Source organism: Corvus hawaiiensis, chromosome Z (assembly GCF_020740725.1).
Source record: "Corvus hawaiiensis isolate bCorHaw1 chromosome Z, bCorHaw1.pri.cur, whole genome shotgun sequence".
Lineage (NCBI taxonomy): Eukaryota > Metazoa > Chordata > Aves > Passeriformes > Corvidae > Corvus > Corvus hawaiiensis.
In genome coordinates this window covers 337,756-350,551 of record NC_063255.1, presented here as the reverse complement: position 1 = coordinate 350,551, position 12,796 = coordinate 337,756, and the positions used below count along the sequence as shown (strand labels likewise).

At 40.4% G+C, this 12,796-nt stretch overlaps 1 protein-coding gene across 6 annotated transcripts in view; it reads left to right on the top strand.

Moving 5' to 3' along the window:
* Positions 1-12,594, top strand: part of ZNF532 (zinc finger protein 532) — a 34,252-nt gene extending 21,658 nt beyond the window's left edge. For 4 of the 6 annotated variants that reach the window (XM_048290479.1, XM_048290481.1, XM_048290480.1 and 1 more), the window contains 5 exons: positions 2,073-2,235; positions 5,709-5,987; positions 9,473-9,585; positions 9,917-10,064; positions 10,325-12,594. In XM_048290479.1, the coding sequence (XP_048146436.1) occupies positions 2,073-2,235; positions 5,709-5,987; positions 9,473-9,585; positions 9,917-10,064; positions 10,325-10,819 (1,198 nt within the window). In that variant the 3' untranslated portion in view covers positions 10,820-12,594. Of the gene's footprint in view, positions 1-2,072; positions 2,236-5,708; positions 5,988-7,196; positions 8,419-9,472; positions 9,586-9,916; positions 10,065-10,324 lie in introns of those variants that run through there. The other 2 variants (XR_007200697.1, XM_048290482.1) reach the window with 2 other exon arrangements.
* The last annotated feature ends 202 nt before the right edge of the window (positions 12,595-12,796 follow it).

Sequence of the window (12,796 nt, the reverse complement as noted above, 5' to 3'; positions counted from 1 at the left end):
ACAGAGATGATCTTCTTTTTTTCAGTAAACAGTGTCTAGGTATGGCAGTAAGATATTTTTCATGGCTAATCTCTTTTTCAATACTGCAGAAATTCTTGTTTATCAAGCCGAATTATGGATATTTACTGTACTATTGGTAAAAGTGTATTATCCCACAAGTTCCTTTTTTTAGAGAAAAAAATTTGGGAAGGAGAAATACTATCCTCTGGTGCAGAAGCTTTCCAAATGCTAAATGTCTTTTATGTGATTGAAAGTATTTTCCTTTCACATGTATTTATATACATGTGAATTTGTTAAACAGATTTTTGGGAAGTGAAAAGGCCACGCGCCTGCTTTGGTGTATACTGTGGGGCCCGAGCAGTGCTGAGTAACCAGCCTGAGGATGGGATGGGATGGGATGGGATGGGATGGGATGGGATGGGATGGGATGGGATGGGATGGGATGGGATGAACTGCCTGACTTGCTCCAGCATCCCTGTAAATGTCATCCTGTGGAAGCACAGCTGCCTTTAAGCTTTGAACAGCATTTTAGGCAGTTGCATGTTAAACACTGACTACTTGAATTAAATTTTAAAAAGCCAAAACCAGCATACATAGTTGCATGTATATTGTTAAGGATTGAAAATCATGCTTTTGCTATGTCTGAAGGAAATAGTCCAGGTGTGTATAGTCATAACTTACACTGAGAGATGTTTTGGTATGGATTTAAGTGAGTACAGTCATTGCCCAGAGACTTGTTGAAATTTGGATCTTTACCAGATAGTCCTGCTTCTGTGAAAGCAGAGTAAAGTATTTTAGGTGCCATAGAAAATGCATAGATTCAGCTCTTGGTGTTTTTAGAGAGTTACAATTTTTATATGCAATAAATTCAGAAAGACGTCAAATTTTTTTTGTAGCAGATTCACTACAGATCTGCAGTGAAGGGTTCACCACAGAAAGCAGGACAGTAGTACATTGATAATCAGAGGTTGCTGTGTAAATAATACATTTATCTTAGCATATGTGGGAAACTGGGACCACTTGATACCACAAAAAAAGTCTTTCCCAGTTAATACGAAGAAGTGTACTGTTTTTCATTTGGAATTACAGGACAGCTTGGACATGGAAGCGATGCCCTTCTTCTTGTCATCTCAAAACACAGTGCAGTGTGATCCCTAGAACTCTGGAACAATGCACTATCAGTGATAATTACTTAGAGGGATATGGAAAGGACTGGGAACATTTATGTGGCTAAATGAGAAGATTTAGCACTTTAGCAGGCAGGGGGGTTTGTGGGTTGGTGGTTTTTTTAGGACAGGGGAAGCACCTCTTGCTGTACTGAGCACCTGTGGTTGGGATTCTTTTATTTTAGCTAAACTTTCTCTGCAGCACTACAGATTAGATGGCTTAGATTTCTCTCTCATCTGATGACCTCTGGTTAGAAAACTGCTGTCAGAACAGGAGGCTGAGGGACCTAAGTTCAAAAGTCACACGTGCTCCAAGAGAGGAAGAGTTTGGTGGTGTCTCTACATTTCTATGACAGATTCATCAAGGCTTGGAATGGCAGATCAGGGAAATCCCATCCTGCACTGTTGGAGCTTCAGGGCGTTGACAGAGTCTAGGCTTGGCATTCAGGAGCCTCAAAGGCATGAACATTGCCAAAATTATATTTATCTTGAAGTATGTTACTAACTATTATTGAATGAATCACTCCCTTAAAACATACTGCTTTTGTAACCTGGAGCAGAGATATTATCCTTCAGCTACGTTGTGAGTTCAGAAACTGAAGATGTTGAACTGTCAGAGTATCCTGAGCAGAATGTTGTTGTATATGTAACTGGCACATGCTGTTGTTTTCTGACTTCTTGTTTGCAGTTTTTAAATTATTTTTTTCTATTTTTCTGTTTCTTCTACTGCTCCCATATTTTGAAATTAAAGGATGTTTTGAATTAGTTTAACTTTTTTCAGGCAGTGTGAAACGATTGCTTAAACATGTCAGATCTTATCTGTGATGAGAAAAAAAGTTAACATCATGATTCTTGCAAATAGATCCTCAACATGACTGACATTGTTTATTGTACTTCTGTTTTTAGAATAATATATAAATGCTCTATGTGTGACACTGTGTTTACTCTACAACCTTTGCTCTATCGCCACTTTGATCAGCACATTGAAAACCAGAAGGTGTCAGTTTTCAAGTGTCCAGACTGTTCTCTTCTATATGCACAGAAACAGCTTATGATGGATCATATCAAGGTGTGTAGGCATCTTCCCTTGTTTCCTTCATAGATACCATTTGTCATGCAATATATGCTGTGAGAACATACTGTGAAAAGGCACAGAATAACAAGAAGACTGCTGAGAAAGATGTTAGTAATTCTGAGAGGGTAATCTGTGAATATTGTTCTCAAATGTTAAAATGTTATATTTTGTCTTGTTTTCAGCATATCTGTGATCCCTCAGTCGGTTTTTCTGTAAGAATGTTGATTTTGGTATACTGGGAATATCTCAGCTAGTCCGATCCTAACAAATATTGAGCTTTATTTACAGTGTTCTAAGTATTATTCTAATTGTTAGGAGCTGAGAATGTTGAGTGCATCACAAAATCAAACCTTTGATGTTCAGAATTCACCAGGAAGCAGTATGTTGCTAGATGTAGAGGTTATCTGTGTGTATTCACATAGGAACATGAACATGTGTGCTTTAAAAAAAACTCTTAAGTGGATTTCCTCATAAACACCGTTAACAACTAAAGATTCACTGTGATCCTTGTAAGTCCTGGTTTTAAGGATCAGCAGTCCCCTGGCTATCCTTTGTTAACTGTGTGTTTGACACAGACTGTTACCTTCTACCATACAGACCAAAGCTAAGTTTTTTATGCGTTATTAACCCTTGGTCCCTGAACACGGCCCTAAAGTTCAGAATGGCACCATGGAGCTCGCTGCGTTTCTCTGGCAGTGACAAAATTTCTGAGTACAATTTCTCTACAGCAAAGTGAAAAACCAGACATCTTTTTTGGCTGCTGAAACCATCATTTTACATTTTAGTCCCAACTATGGCACTTGTAACCATAGAATTCTCCAAAGTTGTGCTGAAAATAAGATCACAAGTCTTGAAAAAAACAGGTGGTTTTAAAGCCAGTCTTCAGCTTGAGGAGGAAATGAGGGAAGGGCTGAGCCAAGATGTTCAGAAATACAAGGACTGGATATTGTCTTTGTTTCAGAACTAGTAGCACTAGTTCTTGCATGTTTACTGCAAGGTATCTTAGATGGTCCTCTCAGGCAGCAATGCAAAGCTCTGTTTTCTATTTCCTTTGATCTACTCAGATGGTTGGGGTTTTTTTCACTAAATAGGCAAATTCTGTGTATTGCAGTGTATGTCTTGTTTCTGTAATTAGTTTTTCCTGACTCAGGTATTACTGGAAAAGTATTGTTATACCTGTACATAAGTACTTCTGTAAGACCTGAAGACAACACTTTTAGGAGCTCAGTCTGACTGCAGTTAGGGCTAGAAGCTGTCTTTACAGAAATCCCGCTGCTCAGCATCTCACATTTTAAAGATATGCTCAGCTACTTGGGCACTACTTAACTTCTTTGGCTTTAGTGTTCCATGCTAGTACTTGAACTTTCAACCAGTGGGGTTTTAGCATGATTCACTATAAATGATTCAGACATTTTTGGGACTAAAATTAGAGGATTAGAGAATACATGTGCAGTAGCAGTATTTCTGGTTTTGCATTTAGGATGTGTGTATAGTAGTAGGGACTGAAGCAAAGCAGTGTAAATTGGAGTTCAGTTAAGGGGAACTGAAAAAAACAGTAACAGGTTATAAATAAAAGCAGAAAAGGATTTGGGGAGAGGATAAAAGCACAAAAAGGACTCAGGGAGAGTATGAGTGCCAGACAGAGGCAGAGCTTAGCTGCACAGACAGTAATGGTTTGGTATGGCTAGACATAAGCCATCAAGGCAGAGACAGACCTGGGTGAAAGTAGGACTGAAAGGGACAGAAGGAAGCTCAGGAGGAGGTTATTTAAAACTGCAGAAAATAACCCAGAGTAATTCCTGCAGATGTCAATATTTCTTGATGGCAAAATGTATGTCTCATTTTCCTGTAATAACTCGCTACAAGAAAATTTCCAGCAGCCAGTGAGAGCAGGTGGTGAGGACTGCTCTGGGCTGGCCTGGAGGTGTAATTCTCCCTGTTTGGCCAGCACTGGGACTCCATACTATGCTTTAATGCTCTTGGTGTAGTTCCAAATAAGAAACGAAATTTCAAGCATTGTATTTAAAAGACATTTGGAAAGTTGAGCGCTAACATTTTACATGCTGACAGGTTAGGCTGGAATGGAATCTCCAGGTCAGCTTCAGTTGCGTGAGAGTACAGGAACCTCGTTTCCTCCTCCCCTGTTGCAGTGAGATGCTAAAGCCAGCCTACTCCTTTACTACACACCTGCACTTTGCTCTTAGTTGCTGGTCCTGTGCACTTTGCTTTTTACTAACAGTTATGGGGGGTTAATTACTGGCTTTTCTTCTATTTAAAAGCTGTTGAACAAAGAACATGTACTACTGATGAGGTTGATACTTGCTCTAGAGCCAGTGGGTAGCCCCAAGAGCCAAAGTATTTACGAAAGTACTTGTATCAGATTGATACTCCTGTATTCCCAGAATCAAGAATGTATTGAATGGGTTTTATGTGAAGGAAAAAGAATTCTGTTTGGGCTGGTTAAATGTATCCTCCAAAAGGGTTATAGTAAGTGTCAGTAGGTGAGAGGATCAGAACACTGTCCCGGTAAAGGACAAGCCTTTTAGATGTGAGACCTCAACTGGGGGTCCCTGTTCAGCAGTGGATTAGCTCTGGGCTGCAGTCATCCCTGCTGGCCCACAACCATCCTCATTCCTGCTGTGTCCATATCCACGTGTGGAACTCAGACACACAGCTGAAGCCCCCCAGCCCTTCCTGAACAAGTCACCTTGTTGGAAGGCTCAGGTGTCACACCAGCACACTGCACTGGTTTGGAAATGGGGGAAGGAGGATTCTTCCCTTCTTACTGACCATTGACTTAAAGTGCAGACATAAGTTCCTGAGGAGAGCTTCCCACCCAGAAGCTTCAGGGGCTGGAGAACAGCTGGTCAGACCCCTCTGATCTGCTCTGGGGCCCTGTCAGCCCCGCACACCTTGGCTTCTAACGGCTTCTAATGACAAGGTAGCCCTAAATGAGTGTGCTCATTACCTGACTGGGGAGTAAGGCAGGGCTTAACCTCAGCCTCAACTTAAAATGTTAATATATCCTAAATTACATAGCTGTGTAATGTTTCCAGAGTTGCCTTGTCCTTCTTACCAATATGCCAAGTCAACATTTGGTCAGTAAAAAAGCCTTTCCTTCTTGGAAAACTCCAGTCACATAGTCTGGAATGAGGATGCTCAACTAATATATCAGGTAAGTAAAGCAGGAAATGAGCATAAAGTACTTCTTGAGCCCTTTTTCGCCCCTGTTAAACCGCAACTTAACCTACAAAGTAAGTCTCTTATTTTTTTGTGAAAATACCTGCATATGGTACCTGTTATTGTTAGCTCTTGCTAGGTCTTGCCTTTACTTAACGCTGTTTCTTTAAGAATGTGATCTGATGATAATAGTATGCCAAAGAAGTAACTGAAGGTTTTTGGTTGAGTACAACAGTGTGTGTCTATGTTATTTTTGTACCTTTTTTTTTTTCTCTCCTTTGTTGTAGTCTATGCATGGAACTTTGAAAAGTGTTGAGGGGCCACCAAACCTGGGGATAAATCTGCCTCTCAGTACTAAACCCACAACTCAGAACTCAGCCAGTCACAACAAGGAGGACACAAAATCTGTCAACGGAACAGAAAAGCTGGAGAAGAAATCTCCTTCTCCCATAAAGAAAGCAGAGCCTAAAAAAGTTGCTAGTCCTGGCTGGACATGTTGGGAGTGTGACAGGCTCTTCACTCAGAGAGATGTTTACATCTCCCACATGAGGAAAGAACATGGAAAGGTAAAGGAATATATTCAAATACAAAAAAGTGAATTAAACCTGAAAGGTGAAGTATTTGTTTCTAAATTCTGTTTGTGTTTTTGCAAATAATTCCTTTAAGTCCCAGCATTATTATTCTCTGTTCTTATATCTATTTCATCTTTTTTTCTTTGGCTGCTTAGTTTTTTTCAGTTTCTACATCATTCTACGGAGAAAATCAATTAGGCTTGTTCATTCAGTACCGAAATTTTTTCAAGATGGAAAGAGTGAGAGATACTGCTGTATTTCATCCAAGCCATCTAATCTGATCCAGATTCTTATTTCTTCATTGTGCCTTCTCAGTTCCCTCTCTTTAAGGTGGTGTGGTGAATGTGGCAGTGCCGGGATAACGGTTGGACCCAGTCTTAAAGATCTTTTCCAACTTAAACAATTTGATTCTATTCTGTTCTGAAGCTCAGTGTCTGTTAGCCTCAGGGAGTGGAGACTCAGTCTTGTTTTACTGGTCCAGTGAGTGCCAACTGGTGTTTATCATTTAAAGGCAGACACATTCTACAGTTGAGCTGTTGCTCTAGTCTTACACTTGAAAGTTCAGCTGAGTTAAGTCGAATTTTGTATTTAAAGCAGGTGGACTTGAGATATCTTACTTAAAATGGATTGAAAGTGAAATATGGGAATGTTGCATCCTCAAGTCAGCAGAGAGACTGTTTGATGTTCTTTCTGAGTTCAATAGCATTTCCAGTTACATAGCTGTGTGATGTTTCCAGAGTTGCCTTGTCCTTGTCCTTGAAATTAAAAAGACTGGCAGGCAGGAAGGCAGTAGTGACCCTGCTTAGCTGTGGCAGGCTCCAGCCCCTTGCGGACATGTGGCAGCCACCTGCCAAGCCAGTCTTCACCTTCACCTTTGCTGTGTGCTGGTGGCAATGCTGTGGCTCTTTCCTCAGCTGGGAACCAGGGAGTTAAACTGATGTACTGTGCTGCACTGCAGCAAAAGACCAGGACTGGGAGGGATAATAGGCTTATTTTGTCTAAGTGGAGGAGAAACACCCCGAGTGAAAATCCGTAGTTTGCAGGATGCTAATGTGCTGTAATAAATGATTGCATATTTCCAGAGGTTTGTATTATAGTTATTATCTCTAAAGCTGTTCTGCAAATGATTTTATTCTGTTTATAAACATTTTATGGAAAAGCTGAAAATGCTGGACTACTGAGTGTCATCTTCAATTTTCTTAGGACAACTTCAAGCAAATAGCACCCCATCATCCTTGCCTCCAGTAACTCCCACCCCATTCCTTCAGCTTCCTGCTGCCCAAATATTAACTCAGCGGAGCTTTTACTGGCAATCAGAAATGAGTTTAAGACCGAATGCATTGTACATTTATGCAATTCTTAAAAACAAAACAGCACAACCTCCCAATGAAACTGTCACTTCAGAGTGAACTAGAGAGCGATATTCAGTCTGATTCCATCCACAGCAGAGTAGCCAAAGGCATGTAAAATAAGGTTAGTAACGTATCAATAATGCTTTCTAAATATTAGCTTTAAATCTGTGTCTTTCTCTATCTGATGTTAATGTGCAGCGTTACCTCAAGAACAGCCCTTATTATGAAATATTAGATAATTGTTGCACTCAAATCCTGGCCTGAAAGCCTCTTTCATGGCTTCCATTCAGGTGCTGTTTTTTATCCCCATTCAAGCAGTTCCTTGAATAATGCAGGAGGCAGATAGATACTAAAATGAACAGGAATACAACTCCATGTCAGATAGATATTAAAATGAACAGAGATCCAACTCCCTGTCTTTCAGAAATGGGGTATTACAGACCAGGTGCTACATTCCTTCCCAACTTGTCAAAATTTTAAGTAATTGTTAGCTGTCAAAAAGACTATGTTGAAAAGCTAAACTTTTACTATAGAGAGAATAGAAATGAGCATAAGATAACGAGGTATGTTATATGTATCTAATAAATAGAGGAACTAATTTATAGTCTGATTTTCTTAAAAATGGTAGGTGTGGGTTAAATGCTCTAAAATGGCAGGATGATTGTTTAAAACTGTAATTAAGCAATTCATGAGCTATTCACAAAATCCATTGTCATGCAAGGTATTTGAAAATACTTAGTTTCAAACTTCTAATTTCTGCTTTTGCAGGACCAGAGTGAAAGAGCTGTAACAACCCCTAGCTGATCCCAGGCTGGATTATGCAGAGGTATTCATAGGAGAGGTATTGCCATGTATATACCATTTGGACAGATCCTTGAGTTTCCAGCCCTTATTGGGAACTGTCTACACAGAAGACAGATTCAGATTTCCTGTATCCTCTCCTGAGGATCCTGGATGAAGGGAGCCAGCTGTAGGGTAGGAGATTTCGTAGCCACCTTGGTGTGACTCTCTGCCTGATCTTAAAAGTGCAGCAAAAAAAAAAAAAAGCTACCAGCCCAGACAAGGGATTGTTCCAACAAGCCTGTACAACTCCTGTCTGAAACTGGATCATGTGTGTCTGCCCTCCACCAGGCAGGTATATGCTGAGCTTCCTCCGACTTGTGTGCAGGTGTGTTTCTGTGAAAAGGCAGACGTTTCATACCTAGGAATTACCAACTCCAACTTGCTCGTCGATCATCCTCTTCCTGTCAAGACAAGATGCTGTGCAACAGATCTAAGCTGCACTTAATTACAGAACTAATTTTTCAATTCTTTTGGGTTTAGCTGCCATTGCAGAAACTAATGCATCCAAAATCCTATTTAGGTCTCTATCTGGAGTCTCCCCAAGGAATTTAGAACAAGTGTGAGGTCACAGCTGGCTACCCTACATAGTGCCCCCAGGTACTGCTGAGCATTATCTTCCTCCTGCGTTTCTGACCATGGGCTTCATGCCTCTGCTCACTGCCACACAGCTACTGCTGTGTGACTGTTCCATCCTTCTTAGCTTCTTCCTTTCCTTTTTCCTTCCACTTGACCAGCTGCAACATCCACCCCACAGAATTCCCCAAACAGATGGCCATCAAGTTGGCATCAGATCATACCTCTCATTTTGTCATGACTTTTCTGAGACCTGTTAGTGTGTCTGTGAGGTTCAGTTTTGGTCCTTCTTCTTCCATGCTCTTCACCCCTCCCTGTTTGTGGCTGAGGAGCTCCTAGTCAGCAGCTGAGGACATGGTTTGGTGATGGGAAGGGAAAGTAAATCCCTCATCCTGCTGCCTTTTACTGATCCAGAATTAGTCTCTGATCTTCCCTGTTTCTTTGGTGGAAGAAATTCTCTTCACCCACCGTCCATGACACCAGTTTACAGCTGGGGACAGGTGTGTGTGTGTGTAGCTCATGGTGGCCACACTGCTTTGAATGAGGTCCAGCTCTGACTTGTACAATGCTGTTGAAGGGGGGGTGTACATGAAGTACACTACCAAAAACGGGTAAGTGATGTTTCTTTCCTATTTATCCAAAGGTTCAACGCATGCAGCACTTTTACTGAGCTTTTTTAATGAAAAGTCTTTCTCTTCTTTTTTTTTAAAGCAAATGAAGAAGCATCCTTGTCGACAATGTGACAAATCTTTCAGTTCATCCCATAGTTTATGTCGGCACAATCGTATCAAGCACAAAGGCATTAGGAAGGTTTATACGTGCTCGTAAGTTCTGTTTTTATTTATTTAGAAAGGGAATACAAAAACCATTGTTAGTTGAACATCTTTCCTTAACTGTGTAAGAGCCAGTGTCCCATTCGTTCAGATGCTCAGGACAGGCCAGACCAATTAGCTGTCCTGTCTGCAGAAACATGTCAGGCTCCTGAGAGTGCAGTGTGTAAAGTCTACAATCGGAAACTTGGCTGAGCTGAGCATTTGCAGTTCCACCTTGGGGAACCTGGTTTTCAGGAGTCTCTCAAATACACAACCACTCTTCTACAAAAGGCACTTGTTAAGCATGACACTTGAATGTTTGTGTGTGTGTGTGTGTCTGCAGGCACTGCCCAGATTCAAGACGTACTTTTACCAAGAGGTTGATGTTGGAAAAACATATTCAGTTGATGCATGGCATTAAAGACCCTGATGTGAAAGAAATGACTGAATCTACCAATATGGAAGAAACAGAAGTAAAAGAAGACACAAAGGTAATCACTTAGACGACTCATTCAATCACTGAGAATGGGGTTTTTTTGTGGGTATATATTCAGCATCTTTAAATAAATACAGGTACTCTGATGCCATAACTGTCTCATCTTCTGTGAAGTAGAGCCTCAAAAGGATTGTTTATCAGAGTTGTTGTAGAATCTGCCAAGGAAAAGGTTCTGACATTTGCAAGTCACAAATAGTTATGAAAATAATTGCATATTTATGTTTACATGATACACCATTTCTGTCTTTTTGTTAGGTTCCTAGTCCAAAGCGTAAATTGGAAGAACCTGTAATGGAGTTCAGACCTCCACGAGGTGCAATCACTCAGCCATTAAAGAAGCTGAAGATAAATGTTTTTAAAGTTCACAAGTGTGCAGTTTGTGGCTTTACAACAGAAAATCTTCTCCAGTTTCATGAACATATTCCTCAGCATAAATCTGATGGCTCTTCATACCAATGCAGGGAATGTGGACTCTGCTACACATCTCATGTGTCCCTTTCCAGACATCTCTTCATTGTACATAAGCTGAAGGAGCCTCAGCCAGTATCAAAACAGAATGGGTCTGGGGAGGATAATCAGCAAGAAAACAAACCCAATCATGAGGATGACTCGTCCGACAGCGCGGCATCGGACAGAAGATGCAAAGTGTGCGCAAAGACTTTTGAAACTGAAGCGGCCTTAAACACTCACATGAGAACACATGGCATGGCCTTCATCAAGTCCAAAAGAATGAGTTCAGCTGAAAAGTGATCAGATTGTTTGGGATGCAGAAATCTCGCTCCACATTGGAATACTAATGACATTTTTGCTACAGAAAGTTCAAGGTATAATAGTGTTAACAGTACTGTTCAGGCTGTTGCAATATATTCTGCATAAAAGTGTCCCCTTCACCTCATTGTCTATACCCTCAGAACCTTTGAAGCAGTATTTGAGTTGAAAAGAGTTTGTATATATTTAAACTAATAATTTTTATACTCTTTTGTTATGTGTTTGTATAAGTATTTAGTGGAAAAATTGGTTTTTTTCTGTTTTGTTTCTGTTCTTTTGTAGTAAGTTTCTTTAAAACAGAGTTCTGAATGCTAGGGCAGTTCCTTAGGTTCTCAAACTGTTTGGTTTTTGAAAGAAAGTTTAGCTAATGCATCAGAAGGAGGTGCTTGGAGCGGAGAGGAGAGAGGAAGCAAGCTAAGGGGAGATTTTAAATTCTGAAGAACTTGGGCTTCCAAATGTCTTAAGGAAGCTTTTAAACTTTTTCTTACAAAATATATTTAAAAAAAAAAAAAAGTAGCATTACATGTGTAAAATGAAGTGCTGGTTTTTAGGTGGCAACACCAGAACAGGTGTACACCCCCTGGAGTGGTCAAGTACTTTTGAAGAGTATAAATGCCCAACTCTGTGTATCATGAAATGATTTTTTTAGGTCATCAGGTGCTTGTGATCAAAGCTCAAATTGTTACAAAAGGGCTGGGCTGCTCTGGATTTAAGAAATAAGATGTAATTAGAGGAATAGGTTTATAATGATGATGTTTTTTGTCATGTAATTTATTAAACATATAGAAGTGAGTACACAGCATTATGTATTTTCCTTGCTGGTTATTGAAAAGAAATAGTTAACCCTTGCTACCGGGGTTGAGATTTGCCAGCTCCACATGATCATGCCAAACGTTCTGGTGCTCTGTGTCACACGCAGCCACAACTGGGAAGGAGCCAGCCCCAGCCAGCAGTGGGACTGGGGCTTGCAGCTTTAGCACAGGCCCTGCAGAGCTCGGCCAGACATTGCAAACTCCTGTCCAGCACCACTAGTTTTGCTTGCACAAGTACAAAAAGGTACCATACTGTCCCTTTCAGATAGAGTTCTCTGTGAGAGTATATTTCTAGTTTGTTTTTGCATTTTATACCTTGTATGTAACCCTACAAAAAATTTTTTTGTACTTTTTTTTAAAACAAATTGTGTATATATAGATAGCTGCATGATAAACAGTAGTAATTGTTGGGTTCCTTAAAAGTCTTGCTGCTGTCAGATGTTACTATACACTATGTCCATTACGACTGTATTAAACACATTTCATATGTAAATAAATGTGGAGCATTTTGCCCCAAAAGTTTTGTGAGATTCTGTTATTTATCATTAAATTTTAATAGTTTTAAAATTTAAAGTGTTTAGAAAGACATGGATCCTCTCAGCCACCTCTGTAAAACTTAATCGTTCTGCCAATTGTGTATCAGATACATTAGTTCTGCTCTCTCCATCTTCATTCCTAATTTGGCTCCTGGATAGATGCTTGTTAGCCCATTTATATTACTGGCATATCGAGTGCTTGTGAGGTACTTCATCCTACAGCACGCAGCAGGCACAGCACCTCAGCGTGTGCTGGCCACTGCTACCACTGCCCTTCCCATTTAGTGGATACCTCTGAATACTTGTTTGTTGATGTGCACTGTCAACTGTACAACAAATGAGTTATCACTATGCAGAATGGTGTTTTGTATACAGTGAACAGATAATAAAAGTTCAGTTTTCACAGCCATTACTAATACTTTTCTTTATTTTCCCTTTTCACTGTCTTACACCTGGAAGTAACCTGACAATGCAAATGGCATCGTGGTGCCAGGACGTCACGCTGCCACTCATGTCCCCAGAGGAGCTCTTGCACAGCCAGGGAGTGCAGCCCAGCTGCTTGGCAGTGAGCTCTCTTCAGGTCTAACTGGCAGATCAATTTAACTGTCCAG